Below are 12762 nucleotides of genomic sequence, written 5' to 3' on the forward strand. Positions count from 1 at the left end.
AAGAAAAAAACCCAACATTAGAATATTACACAGCTTGAAAGTTTGCAAAGGTTATTTGTGTCTTAGTTATTTCTGTACTTACACATCAGATGCCAGCAGTGAATATTATATTTCATAATTTGTTGACTAGTAAAGATACAATCATTAGTACCCTAAGTCTTCAAAATTCACATAAACCCTTACGAAGCCATTCAGAAAGAGAAAGTCAACCCTAAAATTAGAATTAGTGATTATGATAAATGCTTTTGATAAGACATAGATAAACTGGATATGTTTAAAATTGTAATTTCATAGATTATAAAATTAGCATATTATAGCTACTCAATGGTGAGGTGAATGGTATGGTGAAGGCTAGGTGATTCTTCTGTGCCTTGTTCTTATGAGATTTTCCTTGTTTTACTGTGAATTTAAATAAAATAAATTTGCTTCACTTTGTCATTGATACAAATGACACAAAAGCTACATACTATTTCACAATAATTATTAACATTTCCACATGTGGGAATCCCTTTGTTGTCATTAATTTGGGGCATCATGGGATAAAGAGATATCCCATGATATGTCATGTTGGTGAAAAACATATAGAGCAGAGAGAAAATGCATAAGCAACAGAAAGCCATTTGTATGTATTTCTAAAAGGTAACAAAATTTTAACAAACTCCCTTTGAAAATATTTTTTTGAAAAACTACCAATAAAATAAAATTTAAAACAAACATCATAAGAAGCCATGAATAATTTTGAGAAAGTAAATCATTACAAAAAATTACTCATAATTTTAAAAACTCACTCTGAAAAGAATCAAGAATTGTGCATAACCTGCAAGAGAAAATGGCTAGAAATTCGGTGGGACAGTAAATCTTTAAAGAAATAAGGGCCATTGGCTACATAGTGAGTGTGTGTATAGCTTTGGACCTAAGCAATTATTTGCAACATGACCTTAAAATTTAGCAAATTAAAAATACTTAAATTCCTAATTTAAAGTTATCTTAAAAAGATGATATTGATGACATGGCAATTTCATTTTTGAAAGAAAGATGCTAAAAACTGATCACCATTTCAGATGCTTCAACAATTTTATAATAAGAGCCTGAAGTAGAAAGCATGTGAGCATAGGACAAATACGTGGCCAGCCAGTCCTAATTTTGTTCTTATTAAAAATGCCATTATGATTGATTGATTGACTTTCTCTTTAAATTCTTCACTATGATTGATTGACGACCACTCCATATATACATCATCAAGAAATGCTGTTAACACATGGACAGACAAGACAGTAGCTTCTGTTATGCAGCACAAATAATAAGGAAAAAAGAACTTAGCAGTGTTGCACAGGACGTCAATGATGTTTTGTACACATACCATACTTTCTTTTTCAGGACACAATTTAAAACCCCAGTAATTCTGTGTCTAAGCCTTATAAAACAAATACTTGTAAAGCTTATAAATTAGATGTTGAGGACTTTCATGGAGGCAGTGTGAGCCTTAATTTGAGAGAATAGCAATGAAACCTCCATTATCAATAACAAATCATTATGATAATTGCTTATTATTTTTTCAGGACCTTTGAAGCAAAATAGATAGAAATCAATTTTCACCCTGAAAATGGTTTACTACTTTGTCATTAGTAAACACTTGTCTTCTCACAAATGTCTATGCACTGTGCTTTCCTGAGAAACCACCACTAATTTCAAACCTCAATAAAATTCTAGTTTCACAGGAAGTGCAGAGATGAACAAAGAAATGATGAATATGCTTGGCCAAGTTATGCAGCACTGTCAATATTTGCTAAAAACAAAAAAATTAAGTAGACAAATAATTCTTCTATTATTTTAAAGTAAAGATAGATAAGGCTATGGAAATACCATCAAAACATTTAAATTTTGTCTTAAACATAATGTGATTTTGTTGTTAATTTTGCAAAACGGTAGTATTGAGGTCTTTATAAAGGAAATATTTGGAGATTACATAGTTATAGCTTCCTTCAAAAACAAGAGAATTGCAGGTTCAATCTACTGATACTAAATATGCTCAATCTACTGATAATCATGTTTCATATATATATGTATATATATGTGTATATATGTGCGTGTGTATATATATATATATATATATATATACACACACACACACACACAAACATGATACTTCTTTTAGGCAAGTAATAGGACAGAAGTCAATTGGGAAAAGTATGGACTTGTTCAGGCAATATATAATATTATAGAATAGCACAAAGAGAAAGATCACATAATCTCTGATTAGAAATAAAAGTAAAATGAGAATTATAATTTCAGTTAGTACTACATGTTACAGATTCTTCTTCAAATTTTGGTTATAAACACTGACAGTGTTTGTCAGGCACAGGGAAATAATTAGGATAATATAGACTCATTACAGAAGGGAAAAAAAACTTATTGCTAACATTGCAGTATTCTTTTTATAAGAATAAAAGTTGAGTATTGATTATGAAAGCTCTAACAACTCTTGCTTTTATTTGATAACTATGAGATTTTTTTTACCCTTGCTATCAAGAGTGCTACTTTCTTTGCCTAATATATTTCTTTGCCTAATATATTTCAACCAGTATGAAGAAGTCAGAAAACAATGAGAAAAGTAATTCACAGCTAATGTGATGTTGCTTAAGAAATTTAAATGATAAAAATCAAATTAAACCTTTGAAAAGGCAGGCTTAGACCTCCTTAAGAAGACAGTTAGTGGCCTACCGTAATTTGATCACTTTTTCATGAAAAATTCCATTCAGTTTCCAATAGATTTTGCAGAGTTCATTCCGTGGAGATACTTTTAGGGAAATAGAGAGGAGGGTTGTGGGCTGTGGGATCTCCTCACTCCTCCTCTGTGCAGCCCAGCAGCTCCGACCGCAGCGTGATCCTCCCATACCAGGACCAAGGAAGGATCCTTATGTGCCGTGCATAGATGGGAGGGTCGATGACGTTTTTTCTGTGGGTATCATTGTCAAAATTGCCCTGGAAAACCTAGTAAAGACGAACAGACTATCAATCATATGGCTTTCTTTTTCTTGGGAATTATTTTTATTATTTTCTTGTTTGGATCATTTCTCCCATACGTGAGATTTGATAACTAATCATGTTATGTTTTTTGAGACATATTGCAGCTTCTTTTTAATGATCATTTTTAAATTGACTGGCCAATGAATGTTTAAAGACTTAAATAAGTTGAAAATGTATTTCAACTGTCTGAGGCAGGAATACATAGATTTATCATTTTTATGTATCTTTTTAAAAGGTCAGGTTTGGTTTTTTTTAATGCAACATATCTATTTTTTGCTTCTGTCACAGGCTGCTGTTGGTTAGGCAGCTTGCTAAAGGTGGTCTCTTCTAAGGAGTGATCAGAGATCCAGGCTGTTGCAAATTACCACCATATCTGAAAAACGCAGCATCCACATTCATAAGGGGCAACGAGAGAGAAAGCTGTTAGATTACACAGGATGTTTTAAAAAACCAGGTATGGAAGCAGCTTAAATCATTTCTGGATACATCTCATTGACCTTAACTAATTATATGACCTCAGCCCAATTGCAAAGGAGGCTGGGAAATGGAGAGGACCATGTGGATATCTGGTGAGCATAACAGTCTCTATCACAATGTCTTTGGCTTACTTCTCACATAGAGAACAAAATTAACCCATTATCAAGAGAGACAACCACAATCAATGCTAGTAACTACTTTTTTCTTGCCTTGTCTATTAATTCCTGGATCCATACAATACTCTTGTGACCATTGTGACCTATAATATCCTGACATGTTGGCATCCCATGACTTCGTCATAGTTCTTTTGTTTCAAAGCTTTTTTGAGGTGTTTATGCCCATTTTTCTCCCAAGAGGCTTTTACAGTAAACTTTGAGAAGTGCTTGCTTTAGAAAGACATAAAACAAAATCGGCAGTTGGCTCTTGGCACAGTGTGGAGTAGTGGCGTGTGGTCTGAATGACTGAGTTTTTCATATGTGCTTACTTTTGCTGTGAGCATTTGGACTGCACCTAGACCCAGACTAAAAGGTACACCATCTCCCCTCCTTCAAAGAATCATCATCCAAGGACCTACCAGAGACCACAAGAAAACATGGGGAGAAGCTATCAGCATACATTTGACCAAAATTGAAGTTAATAAGGATGGAGACAAGATGGCGGAGTAGAAGGATGTGAGCTCACCTCTTCTTATGAAAACACCAAAATCACAGCTAACTGCTAAACAACAACTGACAAAAAACAAACAAAAAAAAACCTGCTGAAACCTACCAAAATGGATATCCTACATCCAAAGACAAAGAAGAAGCCACAATGTGAGGAGGAGCCCGTGAGAATCTGGTTTTGAAGGCCAGCAGGATTTGACTGCAGGAATTCCATAGGACTGGGGGAAACAGAAACTCCACTCTTGGAGGACGCACACAAGGTCTCGTGCACACAAGGACTCAGGGAAAAAAGGAGTGACCTCCAAAGAGACTGGGCCAGACATACCTGCTAGTACTGGAGGGTCTCCTGTGGAGGCAGAGGGTGACTGTGGCTCATTGCTGGGACAAAAACACTGGCAGTGGCAGCTCTGATGAGCACTCATTGTGTGAGCCCTCCTGGAGGCTGCCATTTCCTTCCCACACCTAGCCTTACCCAACAGTCTGTAGGCTCCAGTGCTGGGTCACCTCAGGCCAAACAACCAACAGGGTGGAAACACAGCTCCACCCATCAGCAGACAGTTTGCTTAAAGTCTTCCTGAGCACAGCCCTGCCCACCCACCAGTGATCAGGATCCAGTCCCTCACACCAGGAAGCCTGCACAAGCCTCTTAGACAGCCTCATCCACCAGGGGGCAGAGAGCAGAAGCAAGAAGAATTACAACCTTGCAGCCTGCAGAACGGAAAATGCAATCAAAGAAAATTAGACAAAATGAGATGGCAGAGGGATATGTCCCAGATGAAGGAACAAGATAAAACCCCAGAAGAACAACTAAGTGAAGTGCAGATAGGCAATCTACCCAAAAAAGAATTCAGAGTAATGATAGTAAAGATGATCCAAGATCTCAGAAAAAGAATGGAGGTACAGATCGAAAAGATGCAAGAAATGTTTAACAAAGACCTAGAAACAAACAGAGATGAATAATAGAATAACTGAAATGAAGAATATACTAGAAGGAATCAATAGCAGAATAACTGAAGCAGAAGAATGGATAAGTGAGCTGACAGACAGAATGGTGGAAATCACTGCTGCAGAACAGAATAAAGAAAAAAGAATGAAAAGAAATGAAACAGCCTGAGAGACCTCTGGGACAACATAAACACACCAACATTCACATTATAAGGGTCCCAGAAGGAGAAGAGAGAGAGAAAGGACCTGAGAAAATATTTGAAGAGATAATAGCTGAAAAATTCCCTGACATGGGAAAGGAAATAGTCACCCAAGTCCAGGAAGCACAGAGAGTCCCAGGCAGGATACACCTAAGGAGGAACACACCGAGACACATAGTAATCAAATTGACAAAAATTAAAGACAAAGAAAATAATAATAAAAGCAACAAGGGAAAAGCAGCAGATAACACCCAAGGGAATTCTCATAAGGTAATCAGCTGATCTCTCAGCAAAAACTCTACAAGCTAGAAGGGAGTGGCTCTATATATATAAAGTGAGGAAAGGGAAGAACCTACAACCAAGAATACTCTATCCAGCAGGGCTCTCATTCAGATTCAACAGAGAAGTCAAAAGCTTTACAGACAAGCAAAGCTAAGATTATTTAGCACCACCAGACCAGCTTTGCAACAAATGCTAAAGGAACTTCTCTAGGTGGAAAAGAAAAGGCCACAACTACAAATGAGAAAATTATAAATGGAAAAGCTCAGCGCTAAAGGCAAACATACAGTAGAAGCAGGAACTCATCCACACACAAATATGATATCAAAGCCAGCAATCGTGAGAAGAGGAGAGTACAAATGCAGGATACTGGAAATGTACTTGAAATTAAAAGACCAGCAACTTAAAACAATCTTGTTTATATACAGACTGCCTTTATCAAAACCTCATGGTCACTGCAAACTGAAAATCCACAATAGGTACACACATACAAAAGAAAAATGAATGTAAACACAACACTAAATTCAGTCATCAGATGACAAAAGAAGAGAACAAATGAGGAAGGGAAGAAAAAAGACCTACAAAAAGAAATCCAAAACAATTAACAAAATGGCAGTAAGAACATACATATCAATAATTACCTTAAGCATAAACAGATCAAATGCTCCAACTAAAAGACATAGACTGGCTGAATGGATACAAAAACAAGACCACTGTCTAAAAGAGACCCACTTCAGATCTAGGGACACATACAGACTGACAGTGAGGAGATGGAAAAAGGTATTCCATGCAAATGGAAATCAAAAGAAAGCTGGAGTAGCAATACTCGTATCAGACAAAATAGACTTTAAAATAAAGACTGTTACAAGAGACAAAGAAGGACAATACATAATGATCAAGGAATCAATCCAAGAAGAAGATATAATAATTGTAAATACATGTGCCCCAAACATAGGAGCACCTCAATATATAAGGCAAATGCTAAAATCTATAAAAGGAGAAATCAACAGTAACATAATAATAGTGGGGAACTTTAATACCCCACTTTCATCAATGGACAGATTATTCAGATAGAAAATCAATAAGGAAACAGAAGCCTTAAGTGACACATTAGACCAGATAGACTTCATTGATATTTATAGGACATTCCATCTGAAAGCAGCAGAATACACTTTCTTCTCAAATGTACATGGAACATTCTCCAGGATAGATCAAATACTGAGACACAAATAAAGCGTTGGTAAATTTAGGAAAATTGAAATCATATCAAGCATCTTTTCCAACTACAAAGCTATGAGATTAGAAATCAATTACAGGGAAAAAAAACTGTAAAAAACACGAACACCTGGAGGTTAAATTTGGTAAAGTTACAGGATACAAAATTAATACACAGAAATCTGTTGTATTTCTATACACTAACAATGAAAGATCAGAAAGAGGAATTAAGGAAATAATACCATTTACTATTGCTTCAAAAAGAATAAAATACCTAGGAATAAACCTACCTAAGGAGGCAAAAGACCTGTATTCCACAAACTATAAGATGCTGATGAAAGAAATAGAAGATGACAGAAACAGATGGAAAGATATACCATGTTCTAGGATTGGAAGAATCAATATTGTGAAAATGACTACACTACCCAAGGCAATCTATAGATTCACTGCAATCCCTATCAAATTACTAATGGTATTTTTCACAGAACTAGAACAAAAAATTTTTAAATATGTATGGAAACATAAAAGACCCTGAATAGGCAAAGCAATTTTGGGAAAGAAAAACAGAGCTGGAGGAATGAGGCTCCCTGACTTCAGACTATACTACAAAGGTACAGTCATCAAAACAGTATGGTACTGGCATAAAAAACAGAAATATAGATCAATGGAATAGAATAGAAAGCCCAGAAATAAACCCATTCACCTACGGTCAATTAATCTATGACAAAGGAGGCAAGAATATACAGTGCAGTGGAGAAAAGACAGTCTCTTCAATAAATGGTGCTGGGATAAATGGACAGCTACAAGTAAAAAAATGAAATTAGAACATTTTTTAACACCATGCATAAAAATAAACTCAAAATGGATTAAGGACCTAAATGTAAGACTGGATACTATAAAACTCTTAGGGGAGAACCTAGGCAGAACACTCTTTGACATAAATCGCAGCAGTATCTTTTTTGATCCATCTCCTAGCATAGTGAAAATAAAAACAAAAATAAACAACTGGGACCTAATTAATCTTAAAAGCTTTTGCACAGCAAAGGAAACCATAAACAGAATGAAAATACAACCCACAGAATGGGAGAAAATATTTGCAAGTGCTGTGACAGAAAAGGGATTAATCTCCAAAATTTACAAAGAGCTCATGTAGCTCGATGTCAAAAAAACAAACAACCCATTCAAAAAATGGGCAGAAGACTTAAACAGACATTTCTCCAAAGAAGGCATACAGGTGACCAAGAGGCACATGAAAAGATGCTCAACATCACTAATTATTAGAGAAATGCCAATCAAATCTACAATGAGATATCACCTCACACCAGTCAGAATGGCCATCATCAAAATGTCTGCAAACAATAAATGCTGGAGAGGGTGTGGAGAAAAGGGAACCCTCCTACACTGCTGGTGGGAATGTAAACTGTCACAGCCACTACGGAGAACAGTATGGAGGTTCCTTAGAAAAACTAAAAAGAGAGCTACCATGTGATCCAGCAATCTCACTCCTGGGCTTATATCCAGAGAAAACCATGGTTTGAAAGGATACATGCACCCCAATGTTCACTGCAGCACTGTTTACAATCACCACAACATGGAAGCAACCTAAATGTCCATTGACAGAGGAATGGATAAAGACGATGTGGTACATATATACAATGGAATATTACTTAGCTATGAAAAAGAATGAAATAATGCCATTTGCAGCAAAATAGATGGACCTGGAGATTATCATACTAAGTGAAGTAAGTCAGACAGAGAAAGACAAATATCATATGATATTACTTATATATGGAATCTGGAAAAAAATGTTACAAATGAACTTATTTACAACACAGAGACTCACAGACTTAGAGAACGAACTTACTTAGGGTTACCAGGGGGAACGGGTGGTAGGGAGGGATAAATTGGGAGTTTGGGATTGACATATACACACGGCTATATTTAAAATAGATAACAAGGACCTACTGTATAGCACTGGAAACTTTGCTTATTATTCTGTAATAACCTAAATGGGAAAAGAACTTGAAGAAGAATAAATACATGTATATGTATAACTAAATCACTTTGCTGTTCACCTGAAACTAACACAACATTGTATACTCCAATATAAAATTAAATTAAAAAACTGAAGCTAGTAAATGTAAGCATATAAGGTATGGTAAAAAAGAAGAAAAAAAAAAGAAACAAAACCAAAACACTGGGATCCTGATAGGAATGGCATTAAATTTTAAATTACTTTGAGAGAAATTAATGTATTTATAATATTTAAACTGGAACATTTTACCATTTTTAACCTATAGATACTGAACATTTATTATTCATTTCTAACTATTTTATATTTATATTTTTTCCTTGTTCAACTAGGATAGTGAAAATCTCTTCAAAGTTTTCTCTTTTAGCTTTATGAGGCATCTTACAATTGGAAGATAATTTTTAGCTTGCTTGAGATCGAAACATGCCTACATAGTCAAAGAGAAACGTGAAAATAAAATTCCCCAATGGGGAAAAAAGAAAAGAAACTCCATTATCTCATGACAGAATATTTAACCCATATCATTGAACATTCTGAAATTAAGGGGAATGTTTTAAAAATGGCCTTCTTCAGTTGGTTCAGTCTCACATGATCACAAAAAGTCCCCTGGAAAGACAAAAATAAAGATATTCTTCTCTAAAGCACTAGAGAGTATGACACATTAATAGATACAACAGACAAGATGCGGTAATCATTCTGCTGGTTCCATGGAAAGATTATGAGCCATTGAGGGTGAACGCAAAGTGCCATCCCCATCTTGTGGGGGAATAATTTTTCAACTTGACACAAAATATATCTCAAAGGCTGTTTCTGAATAAATATTTGAAGAAGGGAATACTGAACTGTGCCAAGTCTAGAATTCATCATCCTGGCATAACTGAATCTATGTTCTTTTAATATGAATTTTACCGTCAGCAATGTTCTGGCTTGCACTGACCAAAAAGGAACTAGTTTTGGACTGAAATGTGTTAGTAAATAACAATGTCTCTATTAGCAAAAGCTCACATGTATAGGATATACAATGCAAACACTCACCAAAAATCTTGAGAGATGTTGTCATTGCAACAGCAGAAAATAAGAGAGTACATTCTATGGTTTCCAGACAATCTCTCTGATGTATGGGTTCAAATGCTTCACTGAGACTGTGGTGTTAACAATTTAATAGAGAATCTAAAATCCAATTTCATAGGCCAGCTAGAGAACTTAATGTATATGTTTGGCATAATAGAGTTTAAATTCATTAACTTTCATTGCAAATCTGCAACAGTTCAAAATATAGTGTTTTTACCACTTTTGGGGAAGGAAATACAGGAAGAAATAATTTTCTTTTAAATCACTGGTCTTCAGCACAAGTTTCAATACGGAACTATCAATCCCCAAAGCAGTAGTTGAATTATTAGTTATACCTATCTCTTTACACATAATGGAGAATACACAGAGGGAAAGTACAGCAGCTCTGAAACTACATACAGCTACGACATTTCTGATTTAATGTGTGAAATTTATAGATATTTGAGTGCTCATTAAAAAAATTAAATGAAGTTTCATAAAACAGGATAATTAAAAAACCAAATAATGCCCACAGAAGAACAGCCTAAATCTGTATTGGAATCAACCAAACCAGGATCTAAAGGTACAAAAACTATACTTTCATTTTTGGAGGTCTCTCAGTGATGATACAGCAGAGAACACAAGGCACACATTTGCAAATTCTAGCATGACATCTTGTGCTTGCTGTGCAAACATGTGGCACATGTGCTGTTTCTTGTCTCCAACACTAGGAAGATCCTGCTAAAGCATGCTATTTCAATGCTTTACCTGGCAAAGGAATGCAAACTCAGTATTTTTAGTTAACTTTATAAAATCTGTAAAAATTCTGGAAAAGTGCTTTCACATACACACTTTAGAGATTTAAGCACCTAGATTGAATTCAAAGTCTGAAAAGACTGATGGAGAACATTAAATCTCCATATAGAAGGGAAAACAGTGAACCTGAGAAAGAGTTGGGAAGTTTTTAGAAAGAGTATGCCCCTGTTTACAATAGCCAAGACATGGAAGCAACCTAAATGTCCATTGACAGAGGAATGGATAAAGAAGATGTGGTACATATATACAATGGAATATTACTCAGCCATAAAAAGGAATGAAGTAATGCCATCTGCATCAACATGGATGGACCTGGTGATTATCATACTAAGAAAAGTAAGTCAGAGAAAGACAAATATCATATGATATCGCTTATATGCAGAATCTAAAAAAAAAAAAAGATACAAATGAACTTATTTACAAAACAGAAACAGACTCACAGACATAGGAAACAAACTTATGGTTACCAAAGGGGAAAGGAGGGGGGAGGAGGGATAAATTAGGCATTTTGGATTAACACATACACACTACTATATGTAAAATAGATAACCAACAAGGACCTACTATATAGCAGAAGAAACTATACTCAATATCTTGTAATAATCTGTAAGGGAAAAGAATCTGAAAAAAAGTTTTATATATATGTATGACTGAATCACTTTGCAGTACACCAGAAACTAACACAACATTATAACTCAACTATATTTCAATTAAAAAGAAAAAGAGTATGCACAAGTTTCAGTTTTAGGAGGAGGCTTAGCTAATTAGCTGGTAACAAGTTTGCTGAGATACTCAAACATGATACGCTTAGGAGTCTCTCAGGTTTTTCCCAACACATGGGACCTGGACAAAAAGGCACTCAAGGTACTTTGGAGAGGCTTCTACAGTTACAAACCAGGAGAAGATAAGAGAGAGAATAATGAAACTGCTTCAATGTGATTGAGATCTTGGATTTGGTTTTCTTATGTCAATTCTCCTGTGATACTAGATAAAATTCAAATCAGATTGTAGTGAGGATTCAGATCTCAACACAGAGAGACTATCAGATAAAATAAAACAATTAAACGTTGCTAGAAGCAATATTTTTTGTAAGATGAAGCTTGTCATTCTTCGGTAGGGACAATGGTCTGTTCAGGCCAGAGTAGCCATCATCAGTAGCAAGCTCCCAAGCATCACGGAGGAAGGCAAGCTTATCCTCCATGACTCAGTCAGAGGGCTGGGGCACATCCCCGGTTCTTTTAGCAGTCATGTGCTATGACTCTGCCTTTCACAAGTACTGAGAAATCCTTTGGGGATTTCTTGCACATACTACTTATTTACTAAGTCATCAGGTTTGTAAAGATGTACTTCTTTCTAATATTTGTCTTAAACTTAACTCATTAAAATATTTTTTAAATTTAATTAATTTATTTATTTATTTTTGGCTGCATTGGGTCTTCGTTGCTGCGTGCGGGCTTTCTCTAGTTGCGGCGAGAAGGGGCTACTCTTCGTTGTGGTGCGCGGGCTTCTCATTTTGGTGGCTTCTCTTGTTGCGGAGCATGGGCTCTAGGCGCGCGGGCTTCAGTAGTTGTGGCTTGCGGGCTCTAGAGCACAGGCTCAGTAGTTGTGGCGCACAGGCTTGGTTGCTCCGTGGCATGTGGAATCTTCCTGGACCAGGGCTCGAACCCGTGTCCCCTGAATTGGCAGGCGGATTCTTAACCACCACGCCACCAGGGAAGCCCCTTGTTAAAAATTTTAAAGAGATTCACATTGTTCTAACCTTTTGGAATTTATGTTCACATCATCCAAATAGCCAAGTGGTTTTAAGCATTTTTCTATAGTCTCCCTGAGCTCTTCAAGGCTAACAGGTCATTATTTTAGCAAGGTCTCAGGTGACATCGCTTTATCCCTGTGGCCTTCTGGTCGTCCCCTTCTAGATTTCATAATTTCTCTTCTGATATGTAGAGACTAGAACCATATTTGGAATTCCAGATACTGTGGAAATAAAAGGGTTGAATCAAGCTATCTCAAGTTTCCTCTATTACTTGCATTTGCATTGTTAATGGTGTCAAACATAGCA

At 35.9% G+C, this 12762-nt stretch overlaps 1 protein-coding gene across 2 annotated transcripts in view; it reads right to left on the minus strand.

Moving 5' to 3' along the window:
* Positions 1-2697: 2697 nt before the first annotated feature.
* EDIL3 (EGF like repeats and discoidin domains 3) overlaps positions 2698-12762 on the minus strand; it is a 437617-nt gene continuing 427552 nt past the window's right edge. For both annotated transcript variants that reach the window (XM_061187979.1, XM_061187978.1), the window contains one exon: positions 2698-2991. In XM_061187979.1, coding sequence (XP_061043962.1) covers positions 2842-2991 — 150 coding nt within the window. In that variant the 3' untranslated portion in view covers positions 2698-2841. The remainder of the gene's footprint in view (positions 2992-12762) is intronic.

Source organism: Eubalaena glacialis, chromosome 4 (genome assembly GCF_028564815.1).
Source record: "Eubalaena glacialis isolate mEubGla1 chromosome 4, mEubGla1.1.hap2.+ XY, whole genome shotgun sequence".
NCBI lineage: Eukaryota > Metazoa > Chordata > Mammalia > Artiodactyla > Balaenidae > Eubalaena > Eubalaena glacialis.